The sequence below is a fragment of the Phalangium opilio genome, unplaced genomic scaffold (genome assembly GCF_054372755.1).
Source record: "Phalangium opilio isolate 3A_F unplaced genomic scaffold, DU_Popi_V2 ptg000014l_1, whole genome shotgun sequence".
NCBI classification, from domain to species: domain Eukaryota; kingdom Metazoa; phylum Arthropoda; class Arachnida; order Opiliones; family Phalangiidae; genus Phalangium; species Phalangium opilio.
Genome location: NW_028324149.1, coordinates 3,709,508 through 3,729,919, shown reverse-complemented (window position 1 = coordinate 3,729,919; position 20,412 = coordinate 3,709,508). Strand labels below are relative to the sequence as shown.

Sequence of the window (20,412 nt, the reverse complement as noted above, 5' to 3'; positions counted from 1 at the left end):
TGCAGTATGCCATACTGATTTTCTTTCGTCATCAGTCTAACTCCACTCGTGTTTGGGATATTAGGCGTTGCGGCTCTATAACTGGAATGAAATAAACGTAAAATCAGTGATAGCAGGGTGTGGTAAGGCAGGGGCCTCGGTTGGTGCGCCTCGAGTTAAGCGAGCGTTAAAAATATCACGATCACGAGGGTCAGCAGCGGCGGGCGCGCACAAAGAGTTGCCTTTCTTCTCAGGATCAAGTTATCAAAAATTCAAGATGTATAATGGATAAATCACCCACTCACGGCTATAGCTTGCTTGCCCCCCCAGCTCTTCTAATGAATGGCGACTCAGTGTCGTGCATGTGGAACAAAAAACCAACGCCTTACAAAGTTACGACTCATTGCTAATGGTTCTTTTTTTGTGTGTGACTAACTCGGGAGTCAAGCTTGTATCAAACTTAATTTGCTAATAAGTTATAGGAAAAAATGACCAGTTGTGAATCGTGGATGGTTTTTTTGCCATGCAGTTTTTGGCATTTAGTAATTAAATTCGTTTAGTTTAGTTTCTTATTGATATCTATTGTTCCCATATTAAATACAGGGTGTTTTGCAAAAAGGGGTAATTATTAGGGTTCGAAAATTACGTTAATTATACCGTTCAAGGTAATTTACCCAAATTCAAAAATAAATTATATTGGTAGTTTTTAAGCTAATGAATGAAAAATACATGCACTTTTTAATAGAATTTTTATTGCAAGTACGCATGCGAGGGTAGAGCAAAATTTTTAAGTGTAACAAGATTTAGAACGAGGAGTTTAGACTATTTTCTATAATATGGCAAAAGAAATATGAATTCGGGTTTTAAATTACCACGGTAATTACCATTTTCGTAATTTACTCGAGGAAATCGTAAATTACAGTTACCCTTGGTAAATTACCAATTTAGAACCCTTGTAATTATAGGATGGTTCTATGAAAGCCTTCCGAAAGCGTAATGTTTACTACATACTCTAGCTTCCCTCGTATACGACTGTAGTATTCGTACGCTCTAGTTTTCAAGTATATTGTACCACTGAGAGCGGTAAATAGAAGCTTTAACAATATATGGTGGATACACACTCTTTGATATATAAAGTTACGTAGTACTCGACGAGATATATGAAAGTCCTTACATTCCATATTTTAAATTGACCCTAGAAATATCTCGGAATGCGAGTGCTAGCTGACCCTTTTCGGAGATCATATTTTCCTCAAAGATATCACTTCCTCGAAACGGCACAAATACCTAAAGTCGTAGACGGAAATACATACCTTCAACGTAATACTTTATAGGTCTATTATCCTAAGTCTTCGTCTTGACTCAAGGACGCGACAACACTAAGCCTAAATACAAATTGCTTTCACTAAATGAAATGACATACAGCTAACACTAAGCATAACCAAATACAGACTTACGTTCATAAACCTATATCTCAATATTAAGTCTCGGAGCATCGTAACATAGAGATATTCATTTCTCCATTGAAATACGTAAAGTCCTTGGTATACAAAGGGAAATTTCAAATTTTAGTATAATTTTTCAAGAGGAAATTGTAACGGAGAACAAAGGCTGAATGCCTCATTTCAAATTGTAACGTACTACCGTTTTAACAACGGTATATTTTCAAAGACGAAAAACTAACCACGTTTCCTCGCGCAATTTCCTTATTTGCATTTAAACAACATCTTAAGAGACAGACAAGAGATAGAGAGGAGCGCTTTTAACCCGAATAGATTTAATACGTACCAAGGTACATCGAGTCTGACCCTTCTACCCTGTTTTCTCCCTTTCCCCTAATGTACCTTCCTTAAATCGTTCAAGTTGAATGAAGCGCCCCTTTTTCGTATTTTACATGATGCAAATTATACCCCCTGTACTATTCGTGTTGCAAAGATTAACGCGTACAAAGGCGACGACCGGGAGTGGGAGTGGTGTTTTGAAAGTTCATGGCGTAAGGGTTTTACCAGCGTTAACTTGGCGTGGTCGAATTGGCCGACAAAAATCGGAATTCAAAGCCGCCGTAAAATCCCCCGCAAAATGATCTTTTGAAGACATTTCGAGTTCCGATTGTACCTAAGCCTAATGCGCGTGCGCGGAATTTATTTGGGATATTCTAATGGTCTGGTCCCCGGGCGTGACAAAAACAATGGGACTTAAGACCAATGCCCAAAAAATGCAGCCCATTTCTTGAGGTATTGAAGTACCTTTTGTTTTATTGTTAAGGGCAACTGTAAGGGTTAACCCTCGCGGGATACTGCCCTTATTTAAAGGCCTTTCCACCTGACTGTTTCGCTTTTAATATCATAATTATTATATCGAGGTCCAGAATTTAAGTTATAATTTGTGAATATAAATCGTTCAAATTTAACTTTTTACTTTTCGTGGCTTTATGGAGTGAACAATTATTGCGTAGACTAGAACTGGCTGGCTGGTTGCTTATTTTCGCGTGCATTTGTAAATGCAAATTTTTAAATTATGTAGGTTTTTATTTTTATTATGATCATTTATTTATTTATTTTTTTTGGAGGTTTGTTAGACAAATATTTTCGTCTACACAACGTTTAAAACCATCAGTGGAGTAAATTTTTAATTGACTTAATTGAATTGCAATTAATTTTAAATCAAAAACTATACCTTAACGGTTTTTCGTTGTATTTTTACCATTAGGGTTTGAAAAATGAGTTTGTAGTAGTGTTAAGGCCTTTAGTTAAAGTCCAGGGAAGGCTGTGTTTATCCGTAGTCAAGCCAATCCTTCAATTGGCCCTTATTTGAACCCGGTTGGTCGGTTGAAGGGAAGAATTCCCAGGTACACCATGGATACGGTCAACGGGCAGAAATCGGAAAAAATACCCTTATTTCTTTGGATGAGTTTTTTCTAGTTATTTTTTTTTAGCCCGTCCCCTGAAAATGATCGATCTCAAACCCATTTTGGGGAAGAGAGGCTTCACTACACTACACTACCCTTAACCTTAACCCTAGAAGTAAATTAAATGAAGTTATTATACACAAATTTTATTTGCTCATAAAATTTAAAGTAAAATACATCTTTACTTTTATTTGAAAAAATATATTACTATAGTGTTTGGTCATTTTTCATCAAAGATACTAATGTTATGAACATAAGTTTAAAAGATATGTTCCATAAGTATGACACTTCCTATACTTCGTAATGCTACTGAGAGAGAACGACAAGCGAGAATTGAAGTCCTACACTCGGTTAATTTTGCAGACCATCTAGCCCTATTTAGTCTGCATTACTAAGCCTTTGACCGCAGCACCCCACCACCAGGCGTCGCTTTACCTCGAATATATGACCTACGTCACTTCATGACAAGCTTTCAGTAACCGGTGACAAACTTATGGAATATATGTTATGAATAATCTTAGCCTGAAATCTTGTATTAGAGATGTATCAGTCGGGACGATAGAGGTTGAAAACTTCGAGGTTATGAACTTCCGGTTGTAGGAATCCACTTTTCCGTGGCACGTGCTTGCCCTGGCCAAATCCGCAGCAAATCTTTAAGACGGTGTAGCTAGCGCCCGGCGTAACGGTGTCTCCCTCTTGCCGGAGCTCAATCTCTACACCAAGCTTGGGCTACTATTCTTATTGTGTATAGGCCCGATCGATGTTCAGGGTGTCCTTTCCTCCTGCCCCCCCCCTGAAAAGCTCGCTTCGTTTTATACCTCGATTTACACCAGACACGCTCACGTGACCGGAATATCCCCCTAATGACGTAGTGAAGACAAGAGTCGCGTTCGCATTTCAAACCAACGGCTTGCCTCTCTCGTTTTCAGATTAAAATGTGTTTTTAAATCGTTTGCTAACAAATAGTTTTCCGGCTCAAATCCATAAAACAATCCAAGTTAATGCTTGCCCTGTTTTTGATCAATTTGTAATTGGGTGCGTTCAGCGAGAGGAATCAGTCTCGTATAACGCGACTGAACGCACCTACACGTTGGAACGTATTTATTTAGGTTGTCGCTTGCCAGAATATAAAAATTAAACCCGGGTGCGTTCAGCGAGAAGAATCAGTCTTTTTTGATTATACTTAACTGGTATTTTCGGTATGTTAAACGGTCTTTATATTTGAATATATTTATTTACGTTCTCGCTTGCTAGACTATGAAAATAAAACTGGCGGTAATATGACCTCAAAAACGATTTGCATAAAGTGGTGTTATATACTTCTAAAGTGGCTTTAAAGGTTGACTTGACGACAAAGCGATGGAAGATCGGTTTTTGTAAGGAGGTCAAAGGCTGAAAGTAGTCCAAATCGGCCGGCCGGGCCGGCTTGCAGTAAACGCGTGCGTCTTCAAAGATAAGCCCCCGTTATACGTTTAGGGAGTCGTTTAAGGCAACGACTGGAACCCAACAACTAGCGTAACCAACGCTTAACTTTATATAAAACTGTTTGCGAGGTCGGACATCAGCCTAAACTTTTTCGGTTGAAAATTAAGGCAGTTTTTGCGTCAGGAACGTTTGAGTACTTTTCTGTCCACCATTTTACAATATGGCGTGTAATTTGATCGTAACGTGGTACGACGTATCTTTATGATATATTGAACAATTATACAAAATTTCAGTTGAATCGGTTGAAAATTAAGGCAGTTATTGCGGTTGTAAATTTAAGCGTAAGATTTGAACCAAAATTGATACATCTTATCTCTAAGATCCAATGAATCATTGTACAAAATTTCAGTTGAATCGGTTGAAAATTAAGGAAGTTATGGCGAAAGTAAAATAATTCCGCAACCATGGTATCAACTGCTCGACCCCTTATTTAAAAGGTCACGAGGAGAAGCGTTCAGTGCCTAGTTTTATCGATATTCTGGTCCCTCCCCCTTTCTCCCCACCCACGTGATCGACTGGCTGTTTATCCGAGTACGAAAATAATCGTATTAAGTTCACCGCCGGTACAATAACAAAACCTAAGATGAAAAGTGGACAACCTTAGTTGACATTGATTCTCGGGTTAACTCGGAATAGGAGATAGTTACGAAGTTAGTGACGACTAAGAATGTCACCATTAATATTGTCCTATAGTCGTATCGCTGGCTAATAATCCTTTTTTTTCTCTTGGTATTCGGACCCGAAGTTCGTAAATTGAAGTATGCTCTTTTGAACTTTGAGGTCTAAGCGTGCTGGGTCGCGATGGTATTCTAGATTTACTTCCTCTAGATTACGAACTTCCGTTAAGGGTGATGGTCTAGCCATAAATCCAAATAGACTGGGCACGGAATGGCTGTTTGTATCCTTAAACGGGTCACTGGACTTTTTTATACGCCTGGGACATTGGGAGAGACATTTTGGCTGGACTCTGAGTTCGCGACTGTCATTGAGAATTTAGTCTCCCTAGACAAGATGTCACTGCGTGTATTAATCCCAAGTAGGCCTATAGGGTAATGGCAGACCTCTGGCTTCGACTGTATTAAGCTCTATGGGGAAATAACATGGGGTGCCATTACGTGTCACGTGAATTTGAAGATTCACGTGTCACACTCGTGACTTGTTTAGGGTGTCCCTTGGATTATGTCAAATAGTAATTACATTTTAGACTCAAAATTCAACCTTAGAACCATTATTACACCGTCCTATAATAACCCTTTTATAAACTAATCGAATTAAACACCTTTGGCTATGGTTACATCAGACTCGTGTGTCACAGGTTGGACCTTTTGGTACGTGTAACCATAAGTTTATGAGTGATATGTTCCTTCCATAAGTATGACGCTTCGTAATGCTAGAGACTTGACGGCGCCTCACCAGGAGAATCTATGACCTACGTCAAGCTCTCTGTAACCAGTGACAAACTTAAGGAACGTATCTTACGAACTTCATGGTGTAACTGTATCCAATTCTCAGAAAAATAGCCGGGCTAGCGCGGTACCGAATTGGTCTGGAGCAAAGATTAGTTTCAGACGACGAGAAGCGCGGGTCAGGGGAGTTGTCTGGGCCGCTGATCGGAGTTTATTAACGGTGGGAGAGACCGTTGCGTTTGACACGTCACCACCGATTTACCCCCTGACTGTCTTTCTTTCTCTGTCGCGCGTCTTCGCCTTTACCTTTCCCTCGAAAAAGGTTAAGTTTGTTATAAAAGAGATCGTTTCTCGCTTGTCAAAAAGTTACCGGCGTAAAAAAAGTGAAATACCTTTTAACTCCTACAAGAATAAACTACGCGAGTTGTTAAAAGTTTAACGGACGACATCTTAAAGGTGTACTTAAAATAGTTTTAAAGAAATTTCACCTAAAATTCAAGTTCATTGCGTGTAATCGAATTTCAAAGCCAGGTTACGGATGTTGACGCGACTTACAACGTCTTTATTATAAGATACGTGTTTCATACATAAGTTTGTCATTGGTTACTTAAGAGCTTATCACGAAGTGAGAGGAGGTAGGTCATAGATTCTGGTAAAGCGAAGGAGGCCTGGTCCTGGTGAGGCGCTGCTGTTAAAGGCTTAGTAATGCGGACTAATATTGTCGAAAGATCAATTAACTAAAATTTTAAATTATATCGGTAGAACTATTCTAGGTTAGTTTATCTTAATGCCAAAATTGTATTTATCGTAAATTTGAAGGGCTACTTTGAAATTTTAATTGAAACTTAATTGCGATGTGTTTTTTTCTTGGTGTCTTTGCAGCACTTCTTAAGCGAGCATGATCGTAAAAGCTCTCAGTTAAAAAAGTTGCAAGCGTCTATCAACCAGAAACGCTCGGAACCACCGCAAGACGAAAACGAAGAGGAACGCGAAAAGCAGCGGAGTCTCCAGAGTTGCGGTAAGACTTATTTTTTTTTGTTCATAAACGTTAATTGATTCCTTTTCCCCCGTGCCGCCTCTACGTCTCTCTCCCTCGCTCTCCCGATACTGGGAATGCCAACTATAACTTAACCCTAGTTAACAAATCGATTTCGGCCAAATTTGGTTCCGTTTCCTGGTACGTGGTAGCGGAAGGTCATAGGTTATAATCCAAAAGTTTAACGCTTGTTTAGTTACTAATAAAGACCACGTGATGCACTAAAAACGGGTAGATTAGGTTTCTAGTATGTCAAGGTCATTTAAATTTAATCTCAACAAACTAAACGTCGTAGCAGTCTAAGATCACAGGTTATATTCCAAAAGTTTAATGCTTGGTTTGTTACTAATAGAGACCACGTGCTGCACTAGAAAGGGTAGATTAGAGTTCTTGTACATCAAGGTCATTTTTAATTAATTTTTACGTGATCATTATTTAAAGCTGATTACCGCGTGTGATCCGATCGTGAAATAATTTCTTCTTCGTTAGTGATCCATAATTGATCAAACTACGGATAGCTCTCCTTTGGTTAAAGATTAAAAAAGAAACGAATGTTTCCGTAACTATTATCGGTTATCTTCTGATTCCATTTTGATTTAATAGCATTTTCGTTTTTGTCTACATATAGAAAGAGTTATATAGTTGTTGGGCGAAAGAAGGCAAAACGTATATGGACTTTTGTCGCGAGATTTATAATTGAGACAAGGGATTTAGCTTGGCCCTGTTTTCCTTTGTTGGGTCCCTTTTATAGTCCAGCTCCGCTTTCGCGATCCCAGCTACAGATAAATTTAGTTTGCTAACTCTTTTGTGCTGTACTCGATCGGAACTATATACATCGAAACTCGGTTTGTGATACGACGTACGTCGGGACGGAGTTGGGTGGGTCTTGGGTCTTAGTTCCGAGGGAATCGCTACTGTAGACCTAGGGGTGTCCGCTTGAAGTAAGGACATCCGTGGTATGTGGATAACAATGACGTTGGGTTTGGGCATGCATAAGTTTATAAGTGATATGTTCCTTCCATAAGTATGACACTTCCTATGCCTCGTAAATAGAGAGCTAGTTCTAGCAGAACGACGGAAGCGAGAATTGAAGCCCTACACTCGGTGGTTTAGTTTGCAGTCCATGTCCGTCTGGTCCTATTTAGTCTGAATTACTAAGCCTCACCAACTGGCCTCTTTCGCTTTACCTCGAATCTATGACCTCCCTTACTTCGTGACAAGCTCCAGTTTCTAAGTTACCAGTGACTATAACTTATGGAATGAACATATCTTATGAACTTATGGTTCGGGCTTATTAGCGTTGTATTAGTTAATAAGTCAGTCAGTCAGGGGTCCTTTATTTAGTTTAATTTGTTTCTGGTCGTTTAATAGTTTTCCAGTTACGGCAGGACTTGGAGGACAGCAAAGACCGAGCCATGCAAAGGAAGCGACAATTGGAAGGAATGCTGGTCGATGGCAAGAGTTTCGAAGACAGAAGAAGAGAGGTTGAAGGTTGGCTCAGTCGAGCCGAAGCCAGACTTGAAAGGTTACCCGCAGTTGGTCTGACCCTAGACGTCATCGAATCGCAACTAAAAGAACATAGGGCCAGTATTTTTTATATACATTTTAAATTAGTTAACTTTAATTATCGATTATTAGATCGCCGAAACTTTGCTACGATCAAGTTGACCCTAAATAAATAAACCTTTATATTTTATTTCTTACAGCTTTTACAAGCGGAGTTAAATCAATGGCGAATGGCGATGGACAGTATGATGAGGGTGGCTCACAAAATGGCTGCCGAAAACCCCCATGACGATGCCTCGAGAATCAGACAAATGGCCGACCATGTCAATCAAAGATTCAACGATCTTTCGCAAAGGTAAGCTACCTTTTAAACTCGTTTTATTTTATTTTGCATTGTTATCAGTTTTAACCCAAAAATTAACTTCATTGCAACAAAAAAAACGCCATAACTAAGGCGCCAATAAGTATGACTGTTAAGTATTAGTTTGAATTAGCCTATGTTACCATTAAAGTGTCATACTTACCGTTATTATATATTACTTCTGGTGAAATTAAGCCAAACAAGTTTTACATCGCGAAAACGTGTTTGAAATGTAAAACTGTCTTTAAAACTTGAAATTGATAAATTTGGAGAGAAAAAAAAGAAATGGTTCCTTTTAAACAACTTTCAAAGCACGTAGTTGCGATTACTGACAAAAATCCTTCAAATCCAGGAGGGAAAGTTTACAAGGATTTTAGTAAAAATGATTTCATAATAATATCGCGTTTCCTACTGTTATTATGTATCTCTATAAATAACGAACGAAATCCCCAAAATATCAAAAAGAACCTGACATTGATTGATGTAACGGAACATCAGCTGTCTATTAAATTAAACACAAAATGTATAGGCACACATACGTCTTAGATTATTTTAAATAGGTACTTAAATGAATTAACGAAGTATCCTAGTTTAAGTTAGAAGCGTTTATCAGTGCGATGCTAAATTCACGAGCTTAGAGAATTCTAATTCTCGTGAAACGCGCGTGCATTTTAAAAAGCGTAATTTTATATATTCAATACCACGTGGCATTTGCCACGTTTTTCTCTTACTAGCACGTGTTACTCAATTTTAAAAATACTTGTTGCGACGTTTAAGTATCTCTGAATGAAAATTACATTGAAGCTTTTGGAATGTCCCCCAAATCAGTTTCGATGATAATATATCAATTTAAACTTTTTTTATATAAATTTTTTTAAAAGAAAATTCCCAAATAAAATCACATGATTGCCTTCGGAAAACTGAAGTTTCGTTAAAGGCATCCGATGGCGTTGTGGCGAATCGGAATTAGTCTTCTTAGTTAACCCTTTTAATTACCAATTACGACAATGTTGTATTGTTGTTTTATTAAAAGTTTAACAACCGATAACGATACAATTCTACGTTCTTCCAGCATCCAAAACCGAGGTCGTGCTTTGCAAAATGCGCTCAACTCCTTGCAACAGTTGGATAAGGCGTTGGACAGGTTCTTGGCCTGGCTTTCGGAATCCGAGTCCACTCTGGAAATGCTGGAATGCGAGGCCGAAAAGTTCGCGCCAAGAGATGATTGTCATAGAAGTAGAGGATGTCAGGAGCAACTGAAAGTAAGTACTCTTTAAATTTTTAAATTGCGCGTAAATGGACTCGGTATGGTCAAAGATGTATTTGAACGAAAAAGCGCAGTTTTGAACAAAAGACTATCTGTTGTTCTATTGAGTTGGATTGGGTTAGGGTGTACAATTGCATGGGAATTTCAACTTCACTTATTTCTACAGTTTAGGCTTAAATTTAGACCAATTATAAGTGACATAACAACAAAAGGAATATACAGCCAAGAATCGAAGTAAAACATAAGTTCATAAGACATGTTCTATGATAAGTTTGTCACTGCTTACTGAGAGCTTGTCACGAAGTGAATGAGGTAGATCATAGATTCGATTTAAAGTGACGTCTGGTGGTGAGGCGCTGTCAAAGGCTTAGTAAGTACAGACTAAATAGGACTAAATAGTCCTGCAAAATTAACCACCGAGTGTATAGTCTGCAATTCTCGTTTGTCGTTATGTAACTAGCTCGAGCTGTAAGTCTATAGCTAGCATTACGAGGTATGGGTAGTGTCATACTTCTAGAACGTATCTTATAAACTTAACCCCATATAAAATATTTGAGAACTTACGGCTGATATGTTATTTATATTTGGAAGACAAATTATCATCGTTTATTTTCAATTGACACAAATAACGAAGAAGAAAACAAATCCCTTTGACATACGGTCTAACCCCATTGCCAGCTAGGGGGGAGGGGGTTCTACGTTCGCCATTTTAAAACCTGTTTCTTTTATTTTGTTGTTGTTTAAAGACATCAAACAAAGCATTAAGTACAGTATTCGTTATAAGTACGTGTGCCTAATGGGGGGAGAGGTGACTGAGGGGGGCAAAGAAGCGGTAGAGCATAAACTTACGTAATACGGAAGCGTCTTGTCATTGTTAAACTGTTAACGATTGTATTTGTATTCATGGCTTCCTCAAGAAAAAATAAATCTCTGAATTTAAGTTCTGTTTGGAGATGAATAATCAAGTTGGGTTTTGGGTTTTATAACATTAAGACGTACGGTTTTTGTTGCGATTATAACGTACGTGTTTATGTTAGATTTCACCTCTTTTTTTTAAAACACCACACGCGTCGAGGATGGCAATATTTTGTTTATTGTTTCGTACGATTTTGGCATGATTGCCAAGTTCTATTTCCCCGGAAGTGTGTCGTCTAGCTATAGTAAGCGTCGGGATGATCTTTGGACAAAAACGGGCTGTTATATTTGGCGTTTTTCGCGCTCAAAGCGATACTTTCTCCCCTTTACTAACGCGTAACGTTAACGTAACAGTAACTAAAGTCCATAAATTGTAGTAATTAGAATGATAAAGTTATGGGAAAAAAACAATATTTGGTACAGAGAGCTTAGATCAAATCGAACAGCACAAGTCGTTTGTTAGTTTGATTAGTTTCGTCGCGTTACGTTTCGATTTACTTCTAAATTATGGACTTCCGTATGTTTTTCTAAGATAAAAACCGAGAATGGCTGGCTGTTTTTGGGTGCCGTTGCGTATTTTTGGTTATATCTATAGTCAAATCCACTTTGGAAGTCTCGAAGGAGGCGAGATGACTGGTCGAAAACAGTTAGGTTATTCGCGAGGGTCGGACCCTTAAACGAAAAACTAAATTTAGAAAAGACAGTTTCATAGTTCTTATTATACGTACGAACTTGGTTGGATCACGAGGACCAGATGTAAGCGCGGAGAGGGTGCTCGCCTAGTAAGTGACCCGTTTAGACGGACCCTGGACGTTCCAGAGAGACGAGCAGCGCGTTTCCGGTGCAGTGATATACACGCGGTCAAAAAAAAAATAAAAACCCTCGTGTCAGAACAGAACCGCGTTGTGATTTTCGAAGAAGGAGATATGTAGAAATGCGCCGATATTGACTCGAGAAAGTTTTTCGTTATAATTATGATTCAATTCACGTTTTCGCTTCATTGCATCTTGCAGCATATTGAAAAGGTATTGTCTTGTAGTTTTAATTAGGGTTCGTTTTTTTAGTAAACATAATTTGTCGTAGCGTAAATATGACACTTACTTTTTCGTAATACGAAACTTCGGAAGGAAGAGTTTGTTTTTTCTACGCTAAATACGTACCGATACCGATATTTTACACCACGCTTCGATTAAACCGATATTTCACTCTGTTCCGAGAAATGTTCTTATTGGAAAGCGAGATGAAAATAATGTTACCGTAATCTTCTTATTTGGGATTAAATTGTTTGCGATTTTCTGATTTTCCCGTAGGAACTGCAACGCGAAATTGAATCGCAAAGGGACATTCACGTCACTTTGAACGATCGTAGTTGTCTGCTACTTCAAAATTTAGAAAGTCAAGAAGATGCGCTGTTACTTCGTAGGAAACTCGAGGAAATGAACCAAAGATGGAATACGTTGAGGTTAAAGACCGTTTCATTGAGGAATCGATTGGAAAGCAACGCCGAACAGTGGAACCAGTTGTTACTATCACTCAGGGAACTGACCGAATGGGTCATCAAGAAAGAGACCGAGTTATCGGCGCAACCACCCATCGCCGGTGACGCCGGTACCATCATGAAACAACAAGACGAACACAGGGCCTTCAAGAGACAATTGGACGATAAGAGACCCGTCATTGAAAGCAGTTTACTAGCCGGTAGACAGTACGTCGCCAAAGAGCCACCGCTATCGGACACGAGTGATTCCGAAGGTAAGACATAAGTTTTTACTAACGAATTTCAACCACAAATGGTTACCATTAAAGTCAGTCTGGGAGATATTTTGAAATATATTGAAATTTACGTACAATGAGTGTTATTCCCAAAGGAAGGTGACAGTTGATTTTCAGTTAGAACAAGTTAGCGAGTCTTAGGGTGTACAAAATACAACATTAGGTCTTTGCATTGAATAGTCAATCAGAACTTCGTTGCACACTTAAACCGCTAGAGACAGACGGTGTTATTTATAGCTAACAGCGGCGGCCCGCACAATGGGGGCCAATTTTAGCGCTATCGGTTAGGGGGGGGGGAAGGTTTTTTTTTGATGGATCGTCATATTTTGTTCGCCACGGTATGTTTGGAATGCTCTTAAAGCTAACATATTCATTTTTCTTTCTTTCTTCTTTGACCAAAGCTAAGGAATTCGAAGCGGATAGTAGAGGGTACCGTAGCGCCGAGGAACAAGCCAGAGAAATTACTCGAAGCATACGACGGGAAGTCAAAAAACTCTCTGACAAGTGGAATGGCTTGTTAGTCCGGACGGACCAAAGACAGAAACGAATGGACGACGTATTATTGGTAAGTTTTAATTGATGATTTTTTATTTTAAAGCCGTGCGTGTAATTGAGTCTTTCGTAGAGGATGAAATCTCTTCAGAAGGTCATGGATGACCTTAACATCAGGTTACAATCAGCCGAAATGGCTAAAGCTAAATGGGCACCCGTTAGCGAGTACGTTTTGGACCAATTACCGGGTCAAATTGATGACTTGAGGGTATGTTTCTTACGCTTGTTGTTACGTAAGCCGTCATGGTCGGGAGGTAAGCCGCGGATGTATTTGTTGTATTCAATGTAGAACTTCAAGGAGCGCGTGTCCCCGATTCAATTGAACATTGACCAGTTGAACGAGGCGGCGGCCAGGATCACGGGCTGCAATATATTATTATCACACGCGAATTTGAATAGATTAGAGGAATTGAATACAAGATGGCGTTTGATGCAGTTGGCCATTGAGGAGAGGCGGAAGCAGTTAGAACACGCTCTACTTGACCAGGGTTCCGCGCAACAGAACTTTCTCAGTGCCTCCGTAGACAATCCTTGGGAACGAGCCGTTGCTGGGAACAAAGTGCCTTACTATATCAAGTAAAGACAACCTAGACCAAAAAAACCAACGAAATTTGCACTTAGGCTAGTTTCAAATGTAAGTTTTTTTCAACAGTCATCTCTCAGAAACTACGCATTGGGACCATCCAAAAATGGTAGAACTCATGGAATCTCTATGTAAGTAATCGAAGGTCATTAATAACTCTAGTTAATTAGGTTATTGTTAATGTAATTATTTTTGTAGCGGACTTAAATGAAGTCCGGTATTCAGCTTACCGCAGTGCCATGAAGCTAAGGGTAGTTCAGAAAAAGCTTTATCGTTAGTATTTGTTTATTCTTCTTTTTATTGGATTTAAACACGTTGTCTTCGTTATTAATTGACATTAATTGACCACTTGGAACTACAGTCGACTCGGTGAATTTGAATAACGTGGTGAACGCGTTCGAGCAACACGGTTTACGAGCTCAGAACGACAAATTGATCAGCGTGCCGGAAATGGTTACTTGCCTGCAGACTATTTACGAAGCCATCTCCACCGAAACCACTCCCCTAAATGTTCCTCTTCTGGTGGACCTTTGCTTAAATTGGCTGCTCAATCTTTACGATACGTAAGTCTGCTTTTTTTTAATCCAATATTGCTAAGCCTTGTCTATGCGAGAAAACATACTTATCGGTTATTCCCAAGCCTTGTCTATGCGAGCAAACATACTTATCGGTTATTCCCAAGCCTTGTCTATGCGAGCAAACATACTTATCGGTTATTTCTAAGCCTTGTCTATGCGAGCAAACATACTTATCGGTTATTCCTAAGCCTTGTCTATGCGAGCAAACATACTTATCGGTTATTCCCAAGCCTTGTCTATGCGATCAATCGTATTTATACCTTAGGGTGACGAGAACGGGATACATTCGAATACTTTCGTTCAAAGTCGGAATAGTTTTACTCTGCCGCGGAAGTCTAGAAGACAAATTTAGATGTAAGTTACTTGTTATACTCGTTAAGCACAAGTACAGCCACAAAGTCGAGAAAGTAAAATAAATAACACTCTTTGGAACCAATCAGATCTTTTCCGTTTAATCGCGGATATGAATGGGTGCGCGGACGAAAGAAAATTGGGTCTGTTGCTTCACGATTGCGTGCAAATTCCTCGACTTCTGGGCGAAATTGCCGCTTTCGGTGGAAGCAATATTGAACCGAGTGTTAGGAGTTGCTTCGAAAAGGCCGGAAATAGGAAAGAAATCCAAGCGACGCATTTCCTTCATTGGCTCCAACAAGAACCTCAATCTTTGGTCTGGTTACCAGTTCTGCACAGATTATCCGCGGCTGAGAATGCCAAACATCAGGCCAAGTGTAATATCTGCAAGCAGTACCCCATTGTCGGTTTTAGGTAAGTGAATAAGTACTTACGTAATTTATTTAGGAATAAAGGAGATATTCAAATTGTCTCAAAATCGGTAACTTATTGGCTTATCAATTCTAATTGAATAATTTACCATTTTAAAGTCGGGGTCATCCTGACCTTGATTCCGTTTTCAAGGTCATGATGACCATATAATATCTTTTAAACCAGGAAACAAATTAAATCATTTTAAGTTAATATGAACTAATTTGGAGTTGGAATTATCAGACCTTAATAATACACCATTTTACAGTCGAGGTCATCTTGACCTTGATGCCTTCTTCAAGGTCATGATATGACTAAATATGATAAAAATATCCTTTAACCGGGGAAACACGTTAAATAATTTTAGTTAATATGAATAAGTTTTGAATTGGTATCATCCATCCGACCGTGAAATGGGTTCAAAGGTCAATTTTTTGATAGTTTTTTGTTCGGTTATGTCGATTTCAGGTATCGCTGTCTGAAATGTTTTAATTTTGATCTCTGTCAAAACTGCTTCTTCTCGGGTCGAAAAGCGAAAAGTCATAAGCTCACTCATCCAATGCAGGAATATTGCATGGCTGTAAGTACTTCCTTAACTCCTTCAACACCCCCCAAATACCCCGTGTACTTATTTATAATATCTTTCCAAAGACTACCTCGGGCGAAGACGTTCGCGATTTTACCCGAATAGTTCGTAACAAATTCAAATCAAAACGCTACTTTAAGAAGCATCCTCGAATGGGTTATTTACCGGTACAAACGGTATTGGAAGGTGACGACCTTGAAAGCCCCGCCCCTTCACCAGCTCATACACTATCGTCGCAGGAAATGCACTCCAGATTGGAGCTGTACGCCAACAGGTACCTTGTAGATAATTTCCCGGTTCAAAGTTCGATACTCCTAGCTTTAGGGTGACTTTAGATAGAGGCTTAATTAGATAGAGAGGCGTAGTTAATGCTAATATTGTGTGTATGTTTGAAACCATTTTGGCTTTTGTCTTTTATTGTGGTGAAAGGCTCGCGGAAGTGGAGCTCAGGACGCGCAGTAATTCAACTCCTGATAGGTAAGAACAATGCTTTATTTCCTTCATCGTTTTTTATGTATTACTTTAATTAGAAGTAATTTCCCAATTAGCTGTTAGCGTTTCTTGTATATATCTTGTATGCTAGCATAAGTTTATAAGATGTGTTCCATTCCATAAGTCTGACACTTCCTATAATTCGTAATGCTAGAGACAGCTCGAGCTATAGTTCCATAACGACAAGCGAGAATCTTGCAGGACTTTCATCTTCCTATTTAGTCTGTACAAGGTGTCGCTTACTTATGGAACGTATCATATGAGCTTATGATACAAGTGACACCCGATGGACTTTCGCTATAGAGCTTAATACAGTCCAAGCTTTAGCTGTAGTATTTCAGTGTCGGGGGCTACGGAAAAAGTACATTATTGGCAACCTTTAGCGAAAACGATGTATTTTTACTTTTGCGCTCGTTAGGGCTACAGAACTATTAATCTGTCCCATCCGGCTGGCTGTCTGGACACTTTTTTTTCTCTCTCTCTCTCTCTCTGGCGGAACTTTGATATATTAATTTTTAAATGGCGGCAATTGATATAAAGATTATTTTTTTATTATAGCAGCGAAGATGAGCATCAACTCATCGTTCAATATTGCCAAACGTTAAGCGGGGAGCTAGCACTGCCGGTGGTACGTAAAATGAAACTAAAAATTCATTTTCGGTCGCATTTTTTGCCGTTTGGTCGATCTTGTTTCATTTACTCTTTGGCAGCCTCGTAGTCCGGCTCAGATCATGGCCGCCATAGACGCTGAGCAACGCGAGGAACTAGAAGCGATGATCCAAGAGTTAGAGGAGGAGAATAGACACCTCCAAGCTGAATACGAAGATCTGCAAGGTCAACGTATGATTAGGGGTGTCTCTCCCTCGGTAACGGAAGATGAAGAAGATTCCGCCATTCTAACTCCATCTAGTCGCGACGAAGAGATGCTAGCCGAAGCCAAAATACTCAGACAGCACAAGGGAAGACTCGAGGCGCGTATGCAGATCCTAGAAGATCATAATAGGCAATTAGAAGCGCAGTTGCAAAGGCTTAGGCAGCTACTCGATGAGGTACGTTTGATTCTTTCAATTTTAATATAGGCCTATTTATTCTATTATTTTGGCCTATTTGTTCTATTATTTGGGCATATTTAGTCCATTATGTTGATTTTGTTGCCGTTGTATTTTCTTTTAGCCTCATACTTTACCGAGTCGAAGTAGTTTAAGCTCCAGCATTCCACATAACCAAGCCCCCGCTCCGGCTCCGCCTCTTCCAAGGGGACACGTCATGTCGTCAGACCTCGTTCCTAGACGTAATGGACAGATACCGGACCATACGGGTAAATATTAATTTCTGATTCTTATATTCCGCGTGTCGCTACTATATGTGGTTGATTATAATGGGCGTGACTGCTTCAAAATATTAGGTATATGATTATTCCTCGTGTTTAATTGGTTTTGTCGTGGGTTTTGCGTTTGAAATTGGATACGAACCGCGTGAAATTATACAGTAATTAAACCTGAAGTAAAAAAATCTCTTCTTAGCCCCTCCCCCTTAGTTTGCACCAATAATTTCTTGAATTTTGAAGAAATTACTGACGCAAACGTTAGAAAGTAATTTTTGGTGACGATTCGCAGGTGGCATGGCGGTAGGCAATCTATTCCATATGGCGGGTAACTTAGGTAAAGCCGTCGGAACATTAGTAACAGTTATGACGGACGACGAAGAGGGCGCTAGTGATTCCGAAGTGGACCACAAACCGTGATCGCAATTAAAAATGCCATCATCGTAAATATATATATATATATCCTTATACGGAAAAAAACAAACATTCTCTCTACAAACGTCAGCAAAATGGCGGCGCGGGCGACGACGAAGGCGAACGTCGATTCGATTCGATCGTTCTAACGCGAGATGACATTTCGATTCGGCCCCTCCCCCCCAGGTGAGTCACGTGGCATTTTTCATCACCCCTATTTGTTCGCGTTGAAAAACAGACAAATGTTACGTAAATATATACGAATTCATATCCAAATGACAATTTTTAATTCACATTCTATTGAACAAAAACAAATTTAAGAGCATATCATAGAGACAAATATAACGATAGTTAAATTATTAATCAAATTACGTACGAAAATTTCGAGATATCGGGGTTTTTAACACTTGGCAAAAAATTACGCTTAGTTCTCAGTTATACCAATAGGTTTTCCACTTTAAATATCCTCCCCCAATCACGTCGGAATAGGGATCTATTCTAAAATTTTAAATTAATCAACTCTGAACTACGCTACGTACAAATTTCGCGATCTCTCAACCAAGGCTTATCGATTGTAAAATTAAAATACGTATATATAATAACGATATTATCGTTATTCGTTAAGCCTTGGCGGTGTAATGTTCGGAGAATTTATTTGGAGTGTGACGTAGCAGGCAAATAATTCTCGATAAGCTCCCGCCAAGATTAACTTCCACGTGCTTAATTGCTATAAATGATAATTAACAATCAATAGTTTTAAATTTAATTGATGAGCCACGATTGAGAGTATCTAGAGAAGGTCGAGAGATTTAAATATTGATTAGTTTAATCGCAATAAATTCCGGGAAAAATTGATTATTGATAATGAAAAATTATTCTTCCATATCTGTTACTTCAAGGACAACTTTTAATACGATTATATTATATTTCAATCACGCGCGACAAATTCGCCATCGCACACTTTAGATTACATTCGTTTCATTTCTTATCGCTACAAGTCCTTTTATTTTCTTCATAAGTTTTAAGTGAGAACTATCGCGACAAAATAAAAAAACTTAACCCTGACCAAAATAAACCGAAGCGAATACATTTTACAAAACTCTAGCATCGTGTGTATGAAAAAAATGTTTTGTGCGTGATTTGTGGTTCGTGTTTAATTAAAACAAAAAAATGAACATATCAACTAATTATTAAAAATTCAAATGAAAATAATATTACGATAGGGGAAATAATTAAATTTGTCGCGAAAATAATCGGGATAATAAAATTAGGAATTTTAATAAAATACCCCCCCCCTTTCCGCCACTTAATTATCATTTTCTTCTAATTCATTAATCTTTTAAATATCACCACCATCTTAAAGATCGTTTAAAATGAAAAAGATTGCGATTGAAATCATATCTCTAGCTAAAGTAGTAAAGGAGATACGAGCGTTTAAGTAAACGGGCATTCTATTGGTCACCGCGCGAGTGCGACGTCACTGCGTGGCTAAATTCCTATTGGTCGATAAACGATCCTTAATAACTTCTTTATTTTTTTAGATAGAGAAACGGTTCCAAATACAAATATTGATTAATTTTTACGATCTTTAATTTAAAATCAACAAATTTAGACCAATTACCGTTCATACCCGAGTGAAAATCAATTTGTAGATTAAAATTTAGCGTCCCCGTGAAATAATTAAGTCAAATTTAATTAATTATTATTGATCGAAGCTGGTGCTTTTAAAGTTCGATCAGAATGACAAAATGATTTAAAGAAATTACGTAAAATTTAGGAAAATAAGAAAAGAATACGTTTTTCTATAATCTTTATATATATAAATATATTGCTTTAACGAATTATGATGAAGAAAAAAAAAACGTATATAGAGATATAAAATTATTTATACGAATCGATTTTAAAATCGAAATCTAATAATTATTGATAATACGTATTATTAATTATCATTTTCTTCCAAATCATAAATTTATAAATTAATCAATTAAAGGTCAGATGAAAGTTTAGCTTCCATGTGATCTTTAATTGAAAAAAAAAATAATTCATCAAAAGTATCGTGCTTGTCAGACATTTTATTTTCACATTGAATTCCATGACCCCAAACTGGTGTATAATTTTGGCGTTTTACACTGAAAAAAAACAAAACCGCTTTTTGTGTATAGACAGAATATCATAATTGACATTTACACGTAAATAATGCCAAAGCTGAAAAATCATAAGAAACGTAAACGGAAAATTTGTTACCTCTCCCATTTTTAAACGTGCTGAAAAAAAGCAAAAAAAAAAAAAATAATCAATGAAATTAATAGGGTAATTATAAATACATTACCTACTAGCAATAAGGTAATTCCTACGTCAATAGATTCGTTTTGAATAAATTCTCTTGGCTCGTTAATTAATAATTACAGTTTTTTATTCATTTATTTATTTATTTATTTATCATAGTGTTTCTCGGGTTTACAAAAGTATGGGTCTGCCGTTCGGG

General features: G+C 38.2%; 1 protein-coding gene and 1 long non-coding RNA gene across 6 annotated transcripts in view; one reads left to right on the top strand and one right to left on the bottom strand.

Annotated features, from left to right (window-relative positions):
- LOC149705152 (dystrophin-like) overlaps window positions 1–20,329 on the top strand; it is a 42,237-nt gene extending 21,908 nt beyond the window's left edge. For 3 of the 5 annotated variants that reach the window (XM_089865329.1, XM_089865331.1, XM_089865333.1), the window contains 20 exons: window positions 6,661–6,796; window positions 8,186–8,397; window positions 8,521–8,675; window positions 9,754–9,943; window positions 12,174–12,615; window positions 13,038–13,201; window positions 13,262–13,396; window positions 13,478–13,764; window positions 13,841–13,902; window positions 13,970–14,044; window positions 14,133–14,334; window positions 14,615–14,703; window positions 14,790–15,114; window positions 15,580–15,691; window positions 15,763–15,971; window positions 16,118–16,174; window positions 16,748–16,817; window positions 16,900–17,238; window positions 17,363–17,507; window positions 17,806–20,329. In XM_089865329.1, coding sequence (XP_089721455.1) covers window positions 6,661–6,796; window positions 8,186–8,397; window positions 8,521–8,675; window positions 9,754–9,943; window positions 12,174–12,615; window positions 13,038–13,201; window positions 13,262–13,396; window positions 13,478–13,764; window positions 13,841–13,902; window positions 13,970–14,044; window positions 14,133–14,334; window positions 14,615–14,703; window positions 14,790–15,114; window positions 15,580–15,691; window positions 15,763–15,971; window positions 16,118–16,174; window positions 16,748–16,817; window positions 16,900–17,238; window positions 17,363–17,507; window positions 17,806–17,933 — 3,534 coding nt within the window. In that variant the 3' untranslated portion in view covers window positions 17,934–20,329. The remainder of the gene's footprint in view (window positions 1–6,660; window positions 6,797–8,185; window positions 8,398–8,520; window positions 8,676–9,753; window positions 9,944–12,173; window positions 12,616–13,037; window positions 13,202–13,261; window positions 13,397–13,477; window positions 13,765–13,840; window positions 13,903–13,969; window positions 14,045–14,132; window positions 14,335–14,614; window positions 14,704–14,789; window positions 15,115–15,579; window positions 15,692–15,762; window positions 15,972–16,117; window positions 16,175–16,747; window positions 16,818–16,899; window positions 17,239–17,362; window positions 17,508–17,805) is intronic. The other 2 variants (XM_089865330.1, XM_089865332.1) reach the window with 2 other exon arrangements.
- Window positions 16,172–16,905, bottom strand: LOC149705153 (uncharacterized). Its single transcript, XR_016381552.1, has 2 exons — window positions 16,593–16,905; window positions 16,172–16,539 (listed from the first exon to the last, which is right to left on the bottom strand). It is a non-coding gene; the product is annotated as an uncharacterized LOC149705153 (long non-coding RNA).
- Window positions 20,330–20,412: the final 83 nt, after the last annotated feature.